At 43.0% G+C, this 19,521-nt stretch overlaps 2 protein-coding genes across 55 annotated transcripts in view; one reads left to right on the forward strand and one right to left on the reverse strand.

Moving 5' to 3' along the window:
- The first annotated feature begins 9 nt into the window (after positions 1 to 9).
- LOC108889899 (zinc finger protein OZF) overlaps positions 10 to 19,521 on the forward strand; it is a 28,007-nt gene continuing 8,495 nt past the window's right edge. For 2 of the 5 annotated variants that reach the window (XM_051069727.1, XM_051069725.1), the window contains exon 1: positions 10 to 571. In XM_051069727.1, the coding sequence (XP_050925684.1) occupies positions 256 to 571 (316 nt within the window). In that variant the 5' untranslated portion in view covers positions 10 to 255. Of the gene's footprint in view, positions 572 to 1,733; positions 2,037 to 15,555; positions 16,777 to 16,807; positions 17,105 to 19,521 lie in introns of those variants that run through there. The other 3 variants (XM_051069723.1, XM_051069724.1, XM_051069726.1) reach the window with 3 other exon arrangements.
- LOC108889910 (zinc finger protein 678) lies at positions 5,076 to 12,458 on the reverse strand. 50 transcript variants are annotated; one of them, XR_007812855.1, is made up of 6 exons: positions 12,120 to 12,458; positions 10,894 to 11,076; positions 6,264 to 10,507; positions 5,905 to 6,206; positions 5,791 to 5,827; positions 5,076 to 5,716 (listed from the first exon to the last, which is right to left on the reverse strand). XR_007812855.1 is itself a non-coding variant. In XM_051069722.1 (3 exons), the coding sequence occupies exons 1-3, from the start codon at positions 12,181 to 12,183 to the stop codon at positions 8,427 to 8,429; spliced, it is 2,328 nt and encodes a 775-aa protein (XP_050925679.1). In that variant the 5' UTR covers positions 12,184 to 12,458; the 3' UTR covers positions 5,076 to 8,426. The 50 variants fall into 50 exon arrangements, 1 of the variants encoding a protein (XP_050925679.1); XR_007812849.1 differs by having other exon boundaries at positions 5,076 to 5,679; positions 5,717 to 5,810; positions 5,868 to 6,206; XR_007812851.1 differs by having other exon boundaries at positions 5,076 to 6,206; positions 6,264 to 6,602; positions 6,717 to 10,507.

Here is a 19,521-nt window from a genome sequence, read left to right on the forward strand (position 1 = left end):
CCATGGGAACAAGAACCTCCTGAGCAACCTTTAGAACATCTCAGTGACCACTGCAGAACCTCCTGAGGAACCTGGTGATGGGTAAAATCAGAGAGGTGTAGAACAGTAGAACCAAACACAGACTGAACTGAAATCCAACATGGAGTATGTTCAGAGTCTCTAGAACATCCTGGGTTCTACTGTTGTTCTCTCGGTCAGTGCAGAGAACACTGTCTGATTCAACATGACCACCTCGGGTCAGATGATAAATCATTGATGAGCAGCAGCCAACGGCAGGTTATTGATTTCCTGTGTTTTCCTGTTACCCGCTCCACCGTCCAGCAGGTGGAGCTGGATCTCCGTGTCAAACAGAAGAAGGCTGCAGAACCTGTGACCGTCACATTTCGCTTCAGCTGTAAAATGTCTCAGATCGGAGACCTGCGGGTGTTGGTGAGACGCAGGCTGGCGGCTGCTGCGGAGGAGATCTGCGGGGTTCTGGATCTGGCCGTGGGGGGCTTGGAAGAGGAGGTCCGCCGGCAGCGGAGGCTGCTGGACACGGTGCTCAACCCGGAGATCCGTCTGCAGAGAGCCGGTGAGCACCCGCGTATTGAACTTCGTCCAGAAATCGGCCATTTTAAAGTTTACCCGCTTAATGAACGATACGACTACAAAAGGCCACGTGTCAAATACCCAACGCGCGCGTAGAGGTTTCTTCCAGATAATTCGGCTCGTACACAGATCACCAAGGCATGATTTATTTTAGGAAAACCTAACTTTATGAATTGTTAACAGCAGCGTTGGTCCTGACAGAAATCTGAGATAAATGTGAGTCTCTCCTGTTTCACCACTGTACTGCAGTCACACATGGCTGCAAAGTGGTGGAAAATTTCCAGTAAATTTCAGGAAACTTTCCGTGGGAAATTAAGATGGGTGTTTTGGAAATATTGAGTTATAAATTAGACTGCATCAGATCCAAACATATATATAAACAGAAGGAGGCGTCTGGAAACAACACAACATTTAAAAACGGACATTTTGACTTTCATTTCTTTGTGAGTAGAAGTTTAATCGATGTTTTTCATTGAACTACAAAAACATGAATGTTGAATAAAATAAACATATAAACAGTGTTAGCGAGCTTAGATTCAGCATCTCTGATTTAGCAGCTAACTGCTGTAGAAACAGATGAAGATGTGTTTTGTTTCTGGCTCAACTCTGACCGATCAGATCAGTAATATCATCACATCTGTCAGACCTGATGTAGTCTGTGGGCTGTGGGTTATGCTGGAAGATGCTTTTCCTTTTCCTTTCCCCTGATGTAGGCTAACCCAGCATGTGGTTCTCTGAAGAACCCAGAACATGTTCTGTCCCTGATGTTCCAGAGATGCCACAGTTCTCTGTAAACTGATGTGAACAGGAAGTGACTCTGGACTGGATCAGAGTTCATTTTGAAGCCTCCAGCTGTTGATTTCATGTTTCTGACTCTTTGTGTTCATGGTTAAAGACAACAGGTGTTTAATGTTTGTATCTGTTTGACTCTGGTGTTGCCTCTGGTCTCAGACGTTCTGACAGAATCATTAAACCTCAGATCAAACTTCTGTTTATCATTTCCTACCTCAGACAAGTCTCTGAAGATCAGAGTTTTAAACTCTACTGGAAGATAAAGGAGGAACCAGAACCTGGACCAGCTGCAGACCTGAGTCCAGGTTCCAAGGTCAATGTTTTCTGACATTTATGTCCATTCTGACCTGCAGATGTTGAGCAGCTGCTGAGGAAAGAAGAGGTTCCCCCTGAGCATCAGGAGTGGAGCCCCAGTCTGGACCAGGAGGACCCAGAGCCCCCCCACATTAAAGAGGAACAGGAGGAAGTGTGGAGCAGTCAGGAGGGAGAGCAGCTTCAAGGGCTGGAGGAGGCTGATATCACCAAGTTCACCTTCACTCCTGTCCCTGTGAAGAGTGAAGATGATGAAGAGAAACCTCAGTCCTCAGAGCCTCATCAGAGTCAGACTGAGGAGAACAGAGAGGACTGTGGAGGACCAGGACCAGACAGGAACCCAGGTCCAGACCCACGTTTACAGCCTCAGACTGAGCACAGGACTGAAGAATTTTATGAACCTGAACCTGAAGTCAGTGAAGATGATTGGAGAAAAACCAGGGAACCTCAGTCAGATTTAAACTCTCTGAGAAATATTAAAGACTCTGTAAATGATGTGAGATGTAAAACTAGTGAGAAATCGAGCTGCTCTGAACAGAAGAAAAGATTTGGTCCTAAGACACAAGTTAAATCACACAGAACTCACACAGGAGAGAAACCATTTAGCTGCTCTGTTTGTGGTAAAACATTTACACTAAAGGGAAATATGGTGTACCACATGTCGGTCCACACAGGAGAGAAACGATTCAGCTGCAGAGTCTGTGACCAAAGATTCACCTGGCATTCACAATTAAAACGACACAAGTGTGTTGTTGAGTCCTCAGAGTTTCATCAGAGTCATACTGAGGAGAACAGAGAAGAGTGGGGAGGACCAGGACCAGACAGAAATCCAGGTCCAGACCCACGTTTACAGCCTCAGACTGAGGACAGGACTGAAGAGTCTTCTGAGACTGAGACTGAAGAAGGTGAAGATGATTGGACAGAGTCCAGGAAGTCATTTATCTGCTCAGACTCTGGGAGAAAATTTGACCGGAAGGGAAATCTGCTGACTCACCTGAGAACTCACACAGGAGAGAAACCATTCAGCTGCTCTGTTTGTCATAAATGCTTTGGATCCCGCTCATCCTTGACGAAACACATGCTGACTCACACGGGAGAGAAACCATTCAGTTGCTCATTTTGTGGAAAAAAATTTTATATCAAGGGAACTCTGGTACGACACATGGAAACCCACAGGACAAGGGAGAAAGAATTCAGCTGTTCACTCTGCATAAAGAAATTTTATGATAAATCAACTTTGGTTAGACACATGAGAACCCACATAACTACAGAGAAAACACCCAGCTGTCCAGTTTGTGGGAAGAAATTTTATGACAAGTCATCGATGGAAAAACACAAAGCAACACACTCAACAAGAGAGAAAACATTCAGCTGTTCAGAGTGTGAGAAGAAGTTTTATCTTGAGGCACATTTGAAAGGTCACATGAGAATCCACACGAAGGGAGAGAAACCGTTCAGTTGTCCAGTCTGTGCAAAAAAATTTAAATTAAAAGATTATCTGAAGAAACACATGAAACTCCACACAGGAGAAAAACCCTTCAGCTGCAGAGTCTGTGACAGAAGATTCATGTGGTATCCACAGCTGAAAAGCCATCGGTGCATTGGAGAGACCAGTAGGACCTGAAGATGCTGGACAGACTGAACCAGACTGAACCAGATTTACTGGAGCTGTTCCCACTATTCTCAGAGGATGTTGTTGTCTGTTCATACCTGAAGCTCACCTGGTGGATTGTTGGCCAGGGGAGTCAGAGCAGGAGCTTCCCTCTCTGTCTTCAACAACCTCTGAAGACTCATCTACTCTGAGAACTCCTCCTCTCCTCACACCTGTAACACTGTGACATGAGCAACTAACTCTGACTGTCAATGCCTTTATCTCCTTAGTTCAGAGTCTCCTGCTGCTCTGAATCTGCAGTGTTGGTCCTCACTGTGAGACTACAATACATACAGAGAGAATTTTCTCATCTACTCACAATGCTCCACAATGACAGACCAAAAACTGATTTTCAGAGTGTTTTTTATTTTTATTTTTATTTTTTACCAATTTCAGAAAAATAAAAGACTGAAATATCCTGTTTACATAAGTATTCAGACCTTTTGTTGTGACACTTGAAATTGAGCTCTGGTGTATCCAACTTTTATCATTGGTCTTTGAGATGCTTCGACAATTTGATTGGACTCCACCTGTACGTAATAAAATTCATTTGACATAATTAGGAAATACACACACCTGTCTATATAAGGTCTGATGGTGAATGTCAGAGTGAAAACCAAACCACAAGGTCAAGAGAATTGTCCTTAGAGACAGGATTGTGTCAAGACACAGATCTGGGGAAGGATACAAGAAAGTTTCTGTAGCATTGAAAGTGCCCAAGAGCACAACAGCTTCAATCATCGTCAAATGGAAAAGATTTGGAACCACCAACGGTCTTCTTAGATCTGGCTGCAGAGAGTGAAAACCTTTTCCGGAGTGTTCTGGATCTCAGGCTGGGTTGAAGGTTTACATTTCAACAAGACAATGACCTGAATCATACCACCAAGAAAACACAAGTCGTTTCGAGAAACCTCTGTGAAAGTCCTGGAGTGGCCGAGCCAGAGTACGGACGTAAACCCAATACAACATCTCTGGAGAGACCTGAAAATGGCTGTACACCGAGGCTCCCCTTCCAACCTGGTTGAACTAGAACGATTCTGCCAAGAAGAATGGGCGTGGGTGTACCAAGCTTGTAGCATCTTTCCCCAGAAGACTTGAGGCTGTCATTGCTGCTTTAATCCAGTGATTGAATCCATTTTAAGACGAGTCAGAGACTAAACAAAAACTTTAAAGGGTCTGAAAACTTTCAGTATGCACGGTAAAAAATTCTGATTTAAATTCCCTCCTTTTTACTGATAATTGTTCTGTTTCTGTTTCTGTGCTGTGGAAACTGTTTATCATTGAACTGAGTTTTAGTCTTTTTATTGTTTGGTCTCCAAGTGCTTCGGCTTCATTTGTTTGTTTTTAATTGTTTGAGCCAGATGTTGACAAACTGTTCATTTTAATACTGGTGTTGAAACTCAGACACTGAAGTTTAAATGATTCTCAGCCTTGTAAACCTTTTTTCGGTCAACTACATATTATTCTTGTATCAGTGAGTCCCAACTAAGGATAGGAATCAAGAACTGGTTCCAAACCATCTGTAAGCCGAGTGTATTAGTTCTTCTTTATCGCTGCCACCATGTTTCTCTTGAAGTTGCACATTCCCTCCGGGTGTTTTCATTTTAAAGAGTGAACCTCACTGTTTTACTTTTGAGTTTAAAGATTGCTGATCATTATGGGATGTCTAATCTAGTTTAGCACAAAAACTGGAAGCAGGGTGAAACTGAAAGATAAAACGTCAGTCTTCACACAAAGTTTAAACATAACTTTATTGATCTGAAATAATATTTTTCATTTTGAGACAGTTTGTTTTCATCGGTCCATTTAGAACCTTTTAATGTGGTTCTGTATAAATCAACACGTCGACGTTCACAGTTCACGGTCAGAATGACAATGACAACATGTATACTTTAAACACTGAAATTAAAATTTTACCTTTACGCCTTCGACCATTCAGAATGTTTCAAACATTAAACGTGTTCATGAAATCTGAAATAGCAGGAAAAAAGTCGTTGAATGAATGTTTAATTGAAATTAATCATATGAGGAATGAGCTGTATGCAATAAAAACTATTTTAGTTCATGGAAACAGAGCGAGACTTAAAAGTTAAGTTCAGAAACTTCCAGTGAAACAGAATCTAAACATTCAGCTTCTTCAACCCATTTTACACAAATAAAAACAATAAAAATAAATCTTGAGATGATGTCTGAGAACTGAGATTAGATTGATCAGTTTGTTTTGGTGCGAGTGAATTTAAGAACTTTACCTGACTTCACCTACGTCCTGTAATCATCACCTACATCCTGACATCATCACCTATGTCCCGTCATTATCACCTACATTCTGTCATCACCTACGTCCTGTCATCACCTACATCCTGTCATCATCACCTACGTCCTGTCATCACCTACATCCTGTCATCATCACCTACATCCTGTCATCATCACCTACGTCCTGTCATCACCTACATCCTGTCATCATCACCTACGTCCTGTCATCACCTACATCCTGTCATCATCACTTACATCCTGTCATCATCACCTACGTCCTGTCATCACCTACATCCTGTCATCATCACCTACATCCTGTCATCATCACCTACGTCCTGTCATCACCTACATCCTGTCATCATCACCTACGTCCTGTCATCACCTACATCCTGTCATCATCACTTACATCCTGTCATCATCACCTACGTCCTGTCATCACCTACATCCTGTCATCATCACCTACGTCCTGTCATCACCTACATCCTGTCATCATCACTTACATCCTGTCATCATCACCTACGTCCTGTCATCACCTACATCCTGTCATTATCGCCTACATCCTGTCATCAACTACATTCTGTCATCATCACCTACGTCCTGTAATCATCACCTATATTCTGACATCATCACCTATGTCCCGTCATTATCACCTACATCCTGTCATCACCTATATTCAGACATCATCACCTACATTCTGTCATCACCTACGTCCTGTCATCACCTACGTTCTGTCATCATCACCTACATCCTGTCATCACCTACATCCTGTCATCATCACCTACATCCTATCATCATCACCTACGTCCTGTCATCACCTACACCCTGTCATTATCGCCTACATCCTGTCATCAACTACGTTCTGTCATCATCAACTATGTTCTGTCATCATCACCTACGTCCTGTCATCATCACCTACATCCTGTCATCACCTATGTCCTGTCATCATCACCTACATCCTGTCATCACCTACGTCCTGTCAACATCACCTACATCCTGTCATCATCACCTACATCCTGTCATCATCACCTGTGTCCTGTCATCATCACCTACATCCTGTCATCACCTACGTTCTGTCATCATCACTTACATCCTGTCATCACCTATGTCCTGTCATCATCACCTACATCCTGTCATCACCTATGTCCTGTCATCATCACCTACATCCTGTCATCATCACCTACATTCTGTCATCACCTATGTCCTGTCATCACCTACGTCCTGTCATCGTCACCTACATCCTGACGTCACCTACATCCTGTCATCATCACCTATGTCCTGTCATCATCATCTACATCCTGTCATCATCACCTACATCCTGTCATCGTCACTTACATCCTGATGTCACCTGCGTCATCATCAACTTTTGATTTTGTTGTTGGACCAAATCACAGTTAAATATTTTGTCTCCTCATCTCGCTGTGCTGCCTCCACTAATTTCTATTCCTCTTCCTGTTACTTCCCTTCTTCTATTGTTTAATGGGTGTCGTGCCTCAACTTCCTGCAACTGGTCTGAAAGTCTGAACCATCCAAAAAGTGTTTTCACACTGCAAACTAACTGAACCAACCAAATGTTGGTCCTTTGGCCCAAGGCAACGTTCACACCTGCTGGTTTGGTTCAGTGTGAAAGCAGCTACAGACTCTTAAGGTGTCATGCTTCAAACAAAACAACTTTGTTTGCTGCAGGATCTGAACTCACTGGTTTGTGGGCGACTTCCTGACTGACTGACTGAACATGGCTGACCGCCTTCACTTTAACCTTCTACAGTTTCACCAAAATTGACTAAACTTGTCACATGTTAGATTGGGGATGAAGGGGAGGGGCAACAAAGTTCCTGTATAAGTATTTACAGTTGATCCTCTCACAGCAAAAGGAAAACTGTCCAGTCTGTGGTTCAGTTCTGAAACAGAAACAGATTTGTACTAAACAAACAAAAAGATTTGATCAGAGATTTGAAAATATTCAGATTCCATGAGAACGTTTACACATTAACAGAGTTAAGACAAACACAGGTGAACAGGTGTTTCCTGCTGTGGTGTAACATTTATGTAGTGTTGGTGAGTTTTTAAAATCACGTCCCAGTCGTGAGCAGCGCAGACAGATTTTATTTAGTCTTTATTCAGTCTTTACAGTGTCCTCATCAACATCCTGAAGGATGTTGCCGGCTCTACAGAGCTGGTCTAGAGTCAGTCTCCATCACTTTCAGTCAGAGTACAACTGGAAAAACACTCAGTTAATCACACTGATGGTTTAAAGTCACCACATTGAAACATCAAATTACAGCTGCAATCAATCATTGATTGCAGGGTTAGGGTTAGAGTTAGGGTCAATTAACTGATCAACAGTAAAAATGATCAGACATCTGTCAGAAATCCTCTGATTCCAGCAAAGTGAATTTCTTTGGGTTTTACTGAACAAAACTTCATCTCAGACACTGACAACCTCTGATGCTTCAGTATTTTACAATATTTTATAAACCAGACAATGAATCAAGAAAATAATCTGTAGAATAATCAATAGTAAAATATAACTGCGAAATAAAAACCAGTTGTCAGTGCCAGTCCTGCACTTTCTTCCCAAACTGAACAGAAACCTGTTTGTCTTAATATGTGAAGCTCCAGGTTACAGTGCCCCCTCCCTCCTCCCATCACTGTGAAGGTCATGTGACCAGTGTCAGTCGACCTTTCTGACGATCACTGCAGAGATGTGAAGAACTGTTGTCTCTCCTTAGTATCTGAATATTTAACCAACTGAAAATAAATGTAAAGCTCTGATACAATAAAATACATTAAATATATACTTATATATTTACTGTCAGTGGTCAGATGGTTTTCAGTCACTGTGAAGTCTGAAATCCTCAGTCATCAGCTGACTCTTGGTTTCTTCCTGTTGATGTTCTCTCAGGTCTGAACTGATCTCAGCTTCGCTTCCTGCTTCCTGTGACTGACATGGTTCCATCACAGTGTGTTGCACCATGTGTCGTTTCATATTTGATACCTGTGTGAAGCTTCTCCCACAGATGGAGCAGCTGAACGGTTTCGCTCGTATCTCTCCGCTGTGCTGTGCCATGTGTCGTTTCAGATTTCCTCCCTGTGTAAATCTGATGCCACACACTTGGCAGCTGAACGGTTTCTCTCCTGAATGAGTCCTCAGGTGTTTCTTAAGGGCTCCACTCGCAATGAAGCCTTTCCTACAGACAGAGCAACTGAATGGTTTCTCTCCTGTGTGAATTCTCATGTGAGCTTTCAGGTTGTGTTTGTGATTAAATCTGTTGCCACACTCACGGCAGCGGAACGGTTTATCTCCGGGTTCGACCTCTGAGTTCTCCTCGGTATCGTCGAGCTCTGACTGTTCGCTGCCACACTTGTGTCGTCTGAAACCCGACAGCCACGTGAATTTTTTATCACAGACGCTGCAGCTGAACTGTTTCTCTCCCGTGTGGACGGCCATGTGCTGAGTCATGTGCACCTTCTGTGTGAAACCTTTCCCACAAAAGGGGCAGCTGAACGGTCTCTCTCCTGTGTGAAGTCTCTCGTGCGTCTTTAGATTCACCATGCGGCCAAACCTTTTCCCACACTGAGAGCAGCTGAATGGTTTCTCTCCAGTGTGACTCGTCATGTGACCCAGCAGCGACCTCTTGCAGCCGAATGTTTTCCCACAGTCAGAGCAGCTGAACGGTCTCTCTCCTGTGTGAATTCTCACGTGTGTCTGCAGATGTTCTTTTCGGCCAAATATTTTCCCACACTCTGAGCAACTGAATGATTTCTTAACAGTGTTACACCCTGAATCCATTTCAGGCACTTTAACAGAGTTTAAAACTGACCCAGGTTCACTAGTGTTCTTCCAGCCATCAACAGAGACTTTAAACTCAGAAGAGTCTGAAGTCTGTTTGTCTGGTCTTCCACAGTCCTCTCTGTTCTCCTCAGTCTGACTCTGATGAAGCTCTGAGGACTGAGGTTTCTCTTCATCATCTTCACTCTTCACAGGGACAGGAGTGAAGGTGAACTTGGTGATATCAGCCTCCTCCAGCCCTTGAAGCTGCTCTCCCTCCTGACTGCTCCACAACTCGTGAGGTTGTGAGGATTCACCATCACACTTGTGTCTTTTCAGCTGATAGAGCCAGGTGAATCTTTTGTCACAGATGTTGCAGCTGAATCTGTTTTCCTTCCTGTGGACGGACATGTGTTGAGTCAGGTGTCCTCCATGTTTAAAGCGTTTACCACAGATGGAGCAGCTGAACGGTCTCTCTCCTGTGTGGATTCTCATGTGAATGTTCAGATTGTCTTTGCGGCTAAATATCTTCCCACACTCAGAGCAGCTGAATGATTTCTCTCCGGCCTCAGCCTCTCTGTTCTCCTCAGTCTGATGAAGCTGTGACGACTCACAAACACACTGGTGGCTTTTCAGCTGTGTGTACCAGGTGAATCTTTGGTTACAGAAACGGCAGCTGAATCGTTTCTCCCCCGTGTGGACGGACATGTGGTAAGTCAGATTTACTTTCTGTGTAAAACTTTTCCCACAGAAGGGGCAGCTGAATGGTTTCTCTCCTGTGTGAGTCCTCATGTGGATCTTCAGGTGTGGACTACGGCTAAATATTTTCCCGCACTCGGAGCAGCTGTAGGTTTTCTTTCCTCTCACATCAGTTACAGGAACCTCAATAATTTTCAGGGAAGTTAAAACAGACTGAGGTTCTCTGGTCTCTGTCCAGTCACTGACTTCAGTCTTAAACTCTGAGGAGTCAGGATCCAGATGTGAGTGATCTGGATTGAAGTTACAGACTGATTCATGCTGACTCCACACTTCCTCCTGTTCCTCTTTAATGTGGGGGGGCTCTGGGTCCTCCTGGTCCATACTGGGGCTCCACTCCTGCTGCTCAGGGGGAACCTCTTCTTTCCTCAGCAGCTGCTCAACATCTGCAGGAAACAGAGTAAACACAGAGTTCAACAACATAAAACCTGCACCAAGTCCACTAGAACCAAACAAAGGAACCACACCATCTGAAGGACTAAAAGAACCCCCTACATCTCCTCATGGACTGTCAGGAACAACAGGAACCAGAACCTCCTGAAGGACTGAAGGATGGAGAACGTCCTGAGGGATCACTAACTCACCTGATGACTGACACTCATCCCTTAAAGAACCAGAGAACATCATGAAGGATCAACAACAGCAAACATCAGATCAACTAGAACCTTCTACAAGAGCACATGTTCCACCTCCAGGTACTGTCAGTTACGTTCAGACAGCTGAATGAAACCAGGTCCTGATCTCCTTTAGAACATGTTCATGTTGTGCCCACCTGAACCTTCATCGTCTTCAGTCTTCATAAGAACAGGAGTGAATGTGAACTCCTCCTGACTGCTCCACGGTTCCTCCTGTTCCTCCTTAATGTGGGGGGGCTGAGTCTGGACCTCCTGTTCCAGACCGGGGTTCCACTGCTCAGGGAGAACCACGTCTTCACTCACCAACAGCTGCTGGTTGTCTGCAGAGAACAGTAAACACAAATGTCAGAAAATGACTGAAATCAAAACAGAACCACTTACAGAACCCATAAGACCTCCTAAATGACTACAACCATTAAAGGACTGCTACAACCTCCTACAGACGAGTAGAACCACATTAAGAGCAACAACTTTCAAGAAAATCTTAGAACCTCTTCAGTGACCACTCTGACCTCTAGAGCTGGATCCAAATTAAACGCTGATCCCTCAACAGAGGCTACGAGTTTCATCTCAAGAACCACATGAGCCGAAACATCAGTAACATCAGGCGCTAAAGGACCAGCAGAACGTCCTGAAACCTGCTCATGGAACCTATGACCTCCACAATGATCACAAGCAACGTATAACTGACCAGAGGACCCCTCTGCAGGAACAGCTAGAACCAGAACCACCTGAAGGATCCAGAACCTCCTGTATTATTATCAGTTAATCTGAAATCAGCTCATCACTGTGCCACAGAACCAAACTCAACGCTTTTAAATGTTTAACTCAATAGTTTAGAAAAAAAAAGTTTTAAAATTTTTAGATAAAAGAGAAAAAATCAAAACAGATGTTCAACAGATTTTTATTATAAAATATTCCAGAGACATCTTCAGAGTCTTGTTTTTCAAACCAACAGTTTAAACAGATACAACTCCTCCAACAAAAACCAGAAAATAAAACTTTTATTGTTTTATTCATCAACAGTTTCCGATTACTTCTGTCATTAAACTGATTCAGTTTCATGTGAATAAGATTTTTATTATTCATCCGTTAACTGTTGTCGTTAGTGTCACAGTCCAGGTCAGAGGTCAGAGGTCAGCTGTTGTGTCACAGCTGTTCACAGCTGTAATGAGCTGACGGTTCCGTTTTATTTCCTCTCTTCAGTAAAGACACAGTAACACATTCAATCACAGAAACACAACTAAACTAAAGGCTCGAAATGTCCACGAGACAAAATCACCTGACCAGAACCAGCTAGCGTTAGCTTAGCAACATTAGCACAGCTGTCATCCTGTTTCCAGCGGCGGGAATAAAAACCAACCTGCGGCTCTCAGCTTCGGTTCGGACTTTAAATCCACTTCCGGTTGGTTCTGGTGTCGGTCCATCTCCGATGTGCTGACAGAACGGAACTCCGACGGTTTCTCTGCCGTTATCTGACCCAGCTAACGGCTCACTCTGCTAACCGCTATCACCGTCAAACCACCGAAAACATCAACCATCACTTCCGGCGGCGGGTTTCAAAATAAAAGTGTTCAGGATTCAGACATGTTTTAAGGATTCAAGGATTCAAGGAGCTTTATTGTCATTCCAACACATGTGAACATGAGGTGAAACGAAATAGGTCACTCTGGTCCCGGTGCAAGCCAATTACAGAATAAATAACTAACTAAGTATAAAATAGAATATGCAAGTAATATAAATATAGAAAATTCACAGTATAGGAAATAAAATGAAATGACATCCTTCACTGTGATATTTACACGACTTTTAATTATTTTTCAGGGTTTGTCCTGGGTTTGTCCCAGGTCATTGTAGCTGTGTTCACACCATGCTGTAGATTCCTGTGTTTAGATGTGATCTGTGTAATATTCTGCTTGGATCACCAGAAGTTTTTATTATTATGAACGTCATCTTTATTTATTTATAATAATTTAGTTTGATTTATTACCACTCAGTTAATTATTATCTAAAAACCTGTGAATCTGATCACAATGAACAGGTGTGTCTGTTTCAGTGATATTATCTGTGAATGTGTGTGACCTCTGTGTCTTTGTGTTTGTTGGTTTTATTTGTTTGTTATTGTGGAACTCATTTCCACATGATGACAAATAAAGTTTTCTCTCAGCAGCTGAATTTGTTTCCTGCTTGTTTCTATTATTTTATTTGCGTCTGTATTTTTACTTTAAATCCTTCTGCACTGAGTTAAACTCAATAAAGGTTTAACCTTGATCAGAGGAAGTGACGTCTTGTGAATCAATATCTTTATTGATCTGTAGAACACCTGGTGACCTCTGAGCTTCAGATCAAATAAACAGGTCATCGTTGTCAGTTTTATTTTGAAACCTGTCCCGGAAGTGATTCGTTTTTTACCGGGCTCGGTTAGCAGACTAAACCGTTAACTGGGTCCAAATAAAACCGTCACGGCTCCGTTTTATAAACAGATCAGAGATGAACCGATAACGGAATCAGCCGGAAGTGGATTCAGGAATACCGGAAACGAAACTAAGAGGAACAGGTTTGTTTTTATTTCCGCTGCTGGAAACACGTTCACTGCTCTGCTAACGTTAGCTGTTAGCTGCAGCTACTTCATGATGGGTAGATGAGGAGAGTTCAGGTGTTCAGTGAACCCGCCGGTCACATTACGTCACAGCAGGAAGAACAGACTCACCTGAACAGCTCGTCATAATGACGTATGGAAGGTATTTGAGGGGATAATAACTTAAACTATTACGAACACCTCACGGAAAATATCAAATGTATCAGTGAGTATTTAATTTATCAGGAGTAAAAACACCTGTGGTTTTATCAGCTGTGGTCACCTTTAATACATTCTAATCAGTACCTGATTAGAATCAGTACCTGATTAGAATGTATTAAATTATCTATTGATAATGATGTAATCATTTGTAGTGGGATTATAAAGCAGTGGACACTTAATGAACTGTGTGATTAGATATAGTTCTTATAAAACCCAGTGTCTCCTCTGACGCTGCTAGCTGCTAATGTTAGCATGTCAGGCTAACTAGCTAACTACCTACAGGAGTAACAAAGGGATGTGTTGTTAGCATCTTCTCTGTGTGTTAACGATATGAAAACAACAAAAGTTCAACAACAATTCAAAGGAAAAGTCGAGACTTTGATTCATTAAAACAATAAAACTTCTGTTTTTTATCAAAATTAATCTGAATGTTTTCCAGCACGTTCGTATTAATGACTGTGTTTTTCAGTTTTACCTCCAGATGTCCACAAAGTGATTGTTGTTAAAGAGGAGCATCAGGAGTGGAGCCCCAGTCTGGACCAGGAGGACCCAGAGCCCCCCCACATTAAAGAGGAACAGGAAGAAGTGTGGAGCAGTCAGGCGGGAGAGCAGCTTCAAGGGCTGGAGGAGGCTGATATCACTAAGTTCACCTTCACTCCTGTCCCTGTGAAGAGTGAAGATGATGAAGAGAAACCTCAGTCCTCAGAGCTTCATCAGAGTTTCCCTTTGCAGATGAGAACTCACACAGAAGAGAAATCAGGCCCAGGTTCAGAGGAATCTGATCCTGATGATGATTGGACGGAGACCAGAGAACCTCAGTCAGGTTTGACTGTGAAGTGTAACACTGACCAGAAACCATTCAGCTGCTTTGAGTGCAGGAAAAAATTTGGCTGCAGAGGAGGTTTAAAGAGACACCTGCAGATTCACACAGGAGAGAAACCCTTCAGCTGCTCAGTGTGCGGGAAAAAATTCACATACAGTGCAAATATGCGTCAGCACATGGCCGTCCACACGGGAGAGAAACGATACCGCTGCACTGTCTGTGACAAGAGATTCACCTGGTCCACTCAGGTCAAAACAGATTGCTGCACCAATGAGTTGTCTCAGCCAAACAAGGCAAAGTCCTGCAGCTGCTCCGAGTGCGGCAAAATATTCGACCGCCACATAAATCTGAAGGCACACATGAGAATCTATACGGGAGAGAAACCGTTCAGCTGCTCCATCTGTGAACAAAGATTCACCTGGCATCATCAGCTCAAAACTCATCAGTGTGTTGGTGAAACAGAAGCTGGTGGAGAGGACTGTGGAGGTCTGGAACCAGACAGGAACTCAGGTCCAGATGCACATTCACAACCTGAGACTGAAGACAAGAGTTCAGAGTCTTCTGGACCTGAGAGTGAAGATGAGGATGATGATGATTCAAAGGCGACCAGGGAGCTTCAGCCAGGTGATAATAGACTCATTACTGGTGAGAAACCATTGGTCTGGTAAAACCTGTGATGAGCTAAAGAGAACTCATATGGGTGAAAAACTGTTCGGCTGCTATGTTTGTAAAAAATGTTTTAATTTTAGAGGAAACATTTGGAGTCAGTTGAGAATCCAAAAAGGATTCAGTTCCAACAGCAGAGATAAAAAATCAAATACCACTCAGAGACGATCAGAAGCAGCCAAGAGAGAATCAGTCAGACTGGATGGTTGGACTGAAGACTCTCAGAGACATGAGATCAGTGATGATGACTGTGAGACGATCAGGAAACCTCAGACTTATTCAAAATCCCTGAAACACATTGAATTTCCTGTAACTGATGGAGGTGTAACACTGCTGAGAAACCATTCACCTGCTCTGAGTGTGGGAAAAGTTTTCGCCGCAAGTCTCATCTGAAGTCACACATGAGAATTCACACAGGAGAGAAACTGTTCAGCTCCTCAGAGCCTCATCAGAGTCAGACTGAGGAGAACAGAGAGGACTGTGGAGGACCAGGACCAGGCAGGAACCCAGGTCTAGACCCACATTTACAGCCTCAGACTGAGGACAGTGACTTCAGGAAGCCTCTGTCATGTTTAAAGTGTCTGAAACATGACGTCTCTCAGAGTGATCCAACATGTGGTACTGACAGGAAACAGGTCAGTCTGAACCAACAGACGGGGAGGGAGGAAAACCAGGACCCAGAGCCCCCCTGCATTAAAGAGGAACAGGAGGAAATTCAACTGTTCAAGCAGGCTGAAATCACCAAGTTCGCTCCTATGAAGACTGAAGAACACAGAGAGGACTGTGGAGGACCAGAAATGGCCAAGAACCTAGGTCCATATACTCATGTCCAACCTAAGACTGAAGACCAGAAGGAGACCAGAGAACCTTGGTCTGGTTTAAACCCTCTGATGGACGATGAGGTCCCTGCAAGTGAGAAAGTATTTACCTGTTGTGACTGTGGTAAAATGTTTTCCCACAAGAGGTTACTGCTGAGTCACATGACCTGTCACACCGGAGAGAAACTGTTTAGCTGCTCAGTCTGTGGGAAAAGATTCACACACAGAGTGAGTCTGAAACAACACATGACTCAACACAACCGGCAGAGACCAGCAGAGACCTCTCAGCCCAGTGAAGCAGAAACATTTGACTGCTCTGAGTGTGGGAGAAGATTCAGTCGTAAGGACACCCTACAGGGACACATGGTCACTCACACAGGAGAGAGACCGTTCCGCTGCTCTGAGTGCGGTAAAACCTTTGGTCGTAAAACAAACCTGACGGCTCACATGAGAATCCACACCGGAGAGAAACGGTTCGGCTGCACCATCTGTCGCAAGAGCTTCACTTGGCAGCATCAGCTCAAAAACCATCAGTGTGTTGGTCGCTCAGCCGACAGCGGAGGATCCAGACCAGCCATGGGCCCGGTACTGATGCCACGCCCACAAACTGATGGACTGGTGCTGCTCGTCTACATATAAGAGTCTGTACTGAACCTCAGGACTCTGTGGTATCGATGGACATTTCTGTTTGTACCAATGAACTTTGAAGTTGTCAGAACCTGTATGTTTTTTGTTTTGTTTTTATTAATTTTTTTTTTTTATTAAATCTGATTATAAATTATAGTCAGTTATAACAGTTTATTAAATAATTATATCCTGATTATTAATGCTAAATAAATAAGTGTTGTTGAACAAACAAACAGCACAGTCTGTAAACTTCCATTAAAACATTAAAACAGGCTTTTATTTTGAAGTTGAGAACTCGCCCCGGAAGTGATAGCAGTTCCTGTTGCCGTGACAACATGGCGGCCGGTGAGAGTGAGCGCTGGGTGTCTCAGTGAGTCAGTGACGGAGTGTGTGAAGGAAAAGTGTTTGTGATTGTGTGAAAATGTCTAAAGTCCACATGCTGAGAGCGTTAGTGAAGCAGAGACTCACTGCGGCTGCTGAAGAGATACTTGGGCTGTTTGAAAGAACGATAGCGGAGTACGAGGAGGAACTTTGTCGTTCAAAACAGGAGAACCAGCGACAACGCAAACTACTGGACGCTGTTTTCAACCCTCAGGTTCAGTTACACACAGCAGGTCTGTCCTCTCTGTTCTCTGAGTTCAGCTCGTTGATGTTTTATTAGGTTTTATTTTTATTATTATTAGTTTTTTCAAACGTCCAGTGTTTAACTTCGGGGCAAATAAAGTCTTTTTTCCCGCCGACATAGTTTCTCTTCCGGTCAGCTGAACCCGGTCTGAGGTCGGAAAGTCTCCAAAAAACTGGTCCTGGTCCATAAGAAGGAAACGGATCTGGATCAGAAAGAATGTTTTAAAATAAACTTTATTTATAAAGACATTAAGGACAGAGACAAACAGCTCCTAAACACACGGGAACATTTCACAAGAACAACAACACGGAGATAAAAATCAATCCATTAAAATAATCAATAACTAAGATTCAGGAACTGATCAAAGACTTCAGAATAAATATTCAGTTTACTGTCGTGACCTTTGACCTTTTCATAAATTTGTTAAATAGAGAAAGTGAATCAGAATCCTTTATTAATCTTTTGCAGGAAATTGTTGCATTGTAGAGCTCCATTTAAAAGGCAGCTAAAGAAGAATAAAGTAATAGCAATATAATGTAAGATACAAATAAAATAAAATAGTGGTATTACCCAATCATCATGTACATATATATATATATATAGTCATGGAAAAAATTACTAGACCACCCTTGTTTTCTTCAATTTCTTGTTCATTTTAATGCCTGGTACCACTAAAGGTATATTACCTGAAGAATACAATGAACATGACAAAAAATGCAGCTGATTACATAATACTTTATGTCCTATTTGACATGCTTAAGCTGAATTGTATTCCCAGGGTATATAAGAGGCCATTTCATGTCATAAGCAGCACTGCACATGCAAAGGCCTGGAGTGGTTTCCTGCTTACATTCAAGCCGTAGCACAACTCAGAAGTTGTCAGCTCTCGCATAATGCCTAAAACAAAAGAATTATGTGAAGCCACAAAGGCAGCCATCTTGGCACTGCTGGAAAGTGGCATGAGTGAGAGACAGGTAGCCAAAAAACTGAAGATCTCCAAGACAGCCATTCATTACACCAAGAAAAAACAAGCCGAACATGATACTACCAAATTGCTAGCTGGTCGAGGCAGGAAACGTCTTTCTACCCCACGAGATGACCGTGCACTCATCCGTTCCTGTGTCAGGAATCGTCGTCAGACCTCCAGGGACCTTAAAAATGAGTGGGCACTGTTGAGAAATGTGACTTGTTCAGCAAGGACAGTTTGAAACCGACTTCTTGAAGCTGGTCTGAAGTCACACAGGACGCGGAAGAAGCCCTTCATCAACGAAAGGCAGTGTAAGGCCCAGTTACTCTTTGCTAGGGATCACTAGGATTGGACTGTTGATGATTGGGCTAAGGTTCTCTTCAGTGATGAATCCAATTTTGAGTTGATGCCCACTCCAGCCAACTTACTGGTTAGGAGGAAGCCTGGAGAAGCCTACAAACCAGACTGTCTTGCCCCTACAGTAAAACATGGTGGTGGATCAGTGATGATCTGGGGTTGTTTCAGTATGGGTGGAACAGGGCAAATGCAATTTTGTAAAGGGCGAATGAACCAGGTCATGTACAGGGCTACTCTTGAAAACAGTCTTCTTCCATCAGCTGGGAAACTCTTTCCTGCCTCGAATGACTGGATTTTCCAACAAGACAATGCCCCTTGCCACACGGCAAGGTCAGTTAAAGCCTGGATGGAGAACCAGAACATTCAAACCATGCCTTGGCCTGCTCAATCACCAGATCTAAATCCAATGGAAAACCTGTGGAAAATCATCAAACTCAAAATGGAGAACCACAAGCCCAAAAACAAAGCAAATTTGTTTGAATTTGTGCAACAGGAATGGGCTGCTGTGACAGCAGAACAATGTCAGAAGCTGGTGGAGAGCATGCCAAGACGCATGGCTGCAGTCATCAAAAACAATGGTTATGCAATCAAGTACTAACTCCTGTGTGTATCATGTGACTAAAAGAGACAGAAAAGAAAACATGGAATGCCTAAAAGCACTGTTTTTGGCAGTACAGTGCCATAGCTATTGATGTAAGAACTTGTGATTGAAGAAAAAGTGATTTTGGTTATTATCAAGGAAACCATGGAAAATGGCTAGATATCAGCTCTTAAATTAAACTCTTATGAGCTATTTTTGTTGTTATCATTATATTTGTCCAAACAAATGTACCTTTAGTAGTACCAGGCATTAAAATGAACAAGAAATTGAAGAAAACAAGGGTGGTCTAATATTTTTTTCCATGACTGTATATATATATATATATATATATGTATCCAGCATACAGCAGGTCGATGGTTCTCTCCTCTCTGGTGGGACAGCTCACATCCTGGGTGAATGTGGGGAGTGTAGTGTCCATGGTGATGTGGTTGAAGTTACCTGATAGCATTGAATGCACTAGGGTGTTGAGCCTGGAGCCGGG

This window comes from Lates calcarifer, linkage group LG3, assembly GCF_001640805.2.
Source record: "Lates calcarifer isolate ASB-BC8 linkage group LG3, TLL_Latcal_v3, whole genome shotgun sequence".
Classification (NCBI taxonomy): Eukaryota; Metazoa; Chordata; class Actinopteri; family Centropomidae; genus Lates; species Lates calcarifer.

What these genes read in the sequence shown, in the direction of transcription:
- LOC108889910 (XM_051069722.1), bottom strand. Translation starts at nt 12,183, where the DNA reads ATGGACCGACACCAGAACCAACCGGAAGTGGATTTAAAGTCCGAACCG. An exon ending in ACCGAAGCTGAGAGCCGCAG is followed by an intron (nt 11,077 to 12,119) that starts GTTGGTTTTTAT and finishes TGTTCTCTGCAG; the next exon opens with ACAACCAGCAGCTGTTGGTG. An exon ending in TGAAGACGATGAAGGTTCAG is followed by an intron (nt 10,508 to 10,893) that starts GTGGGCACAACA and finishes TGTTTCCTGCAG; the next exon opens with ATGTTGAGCAGCTGCTGAGG.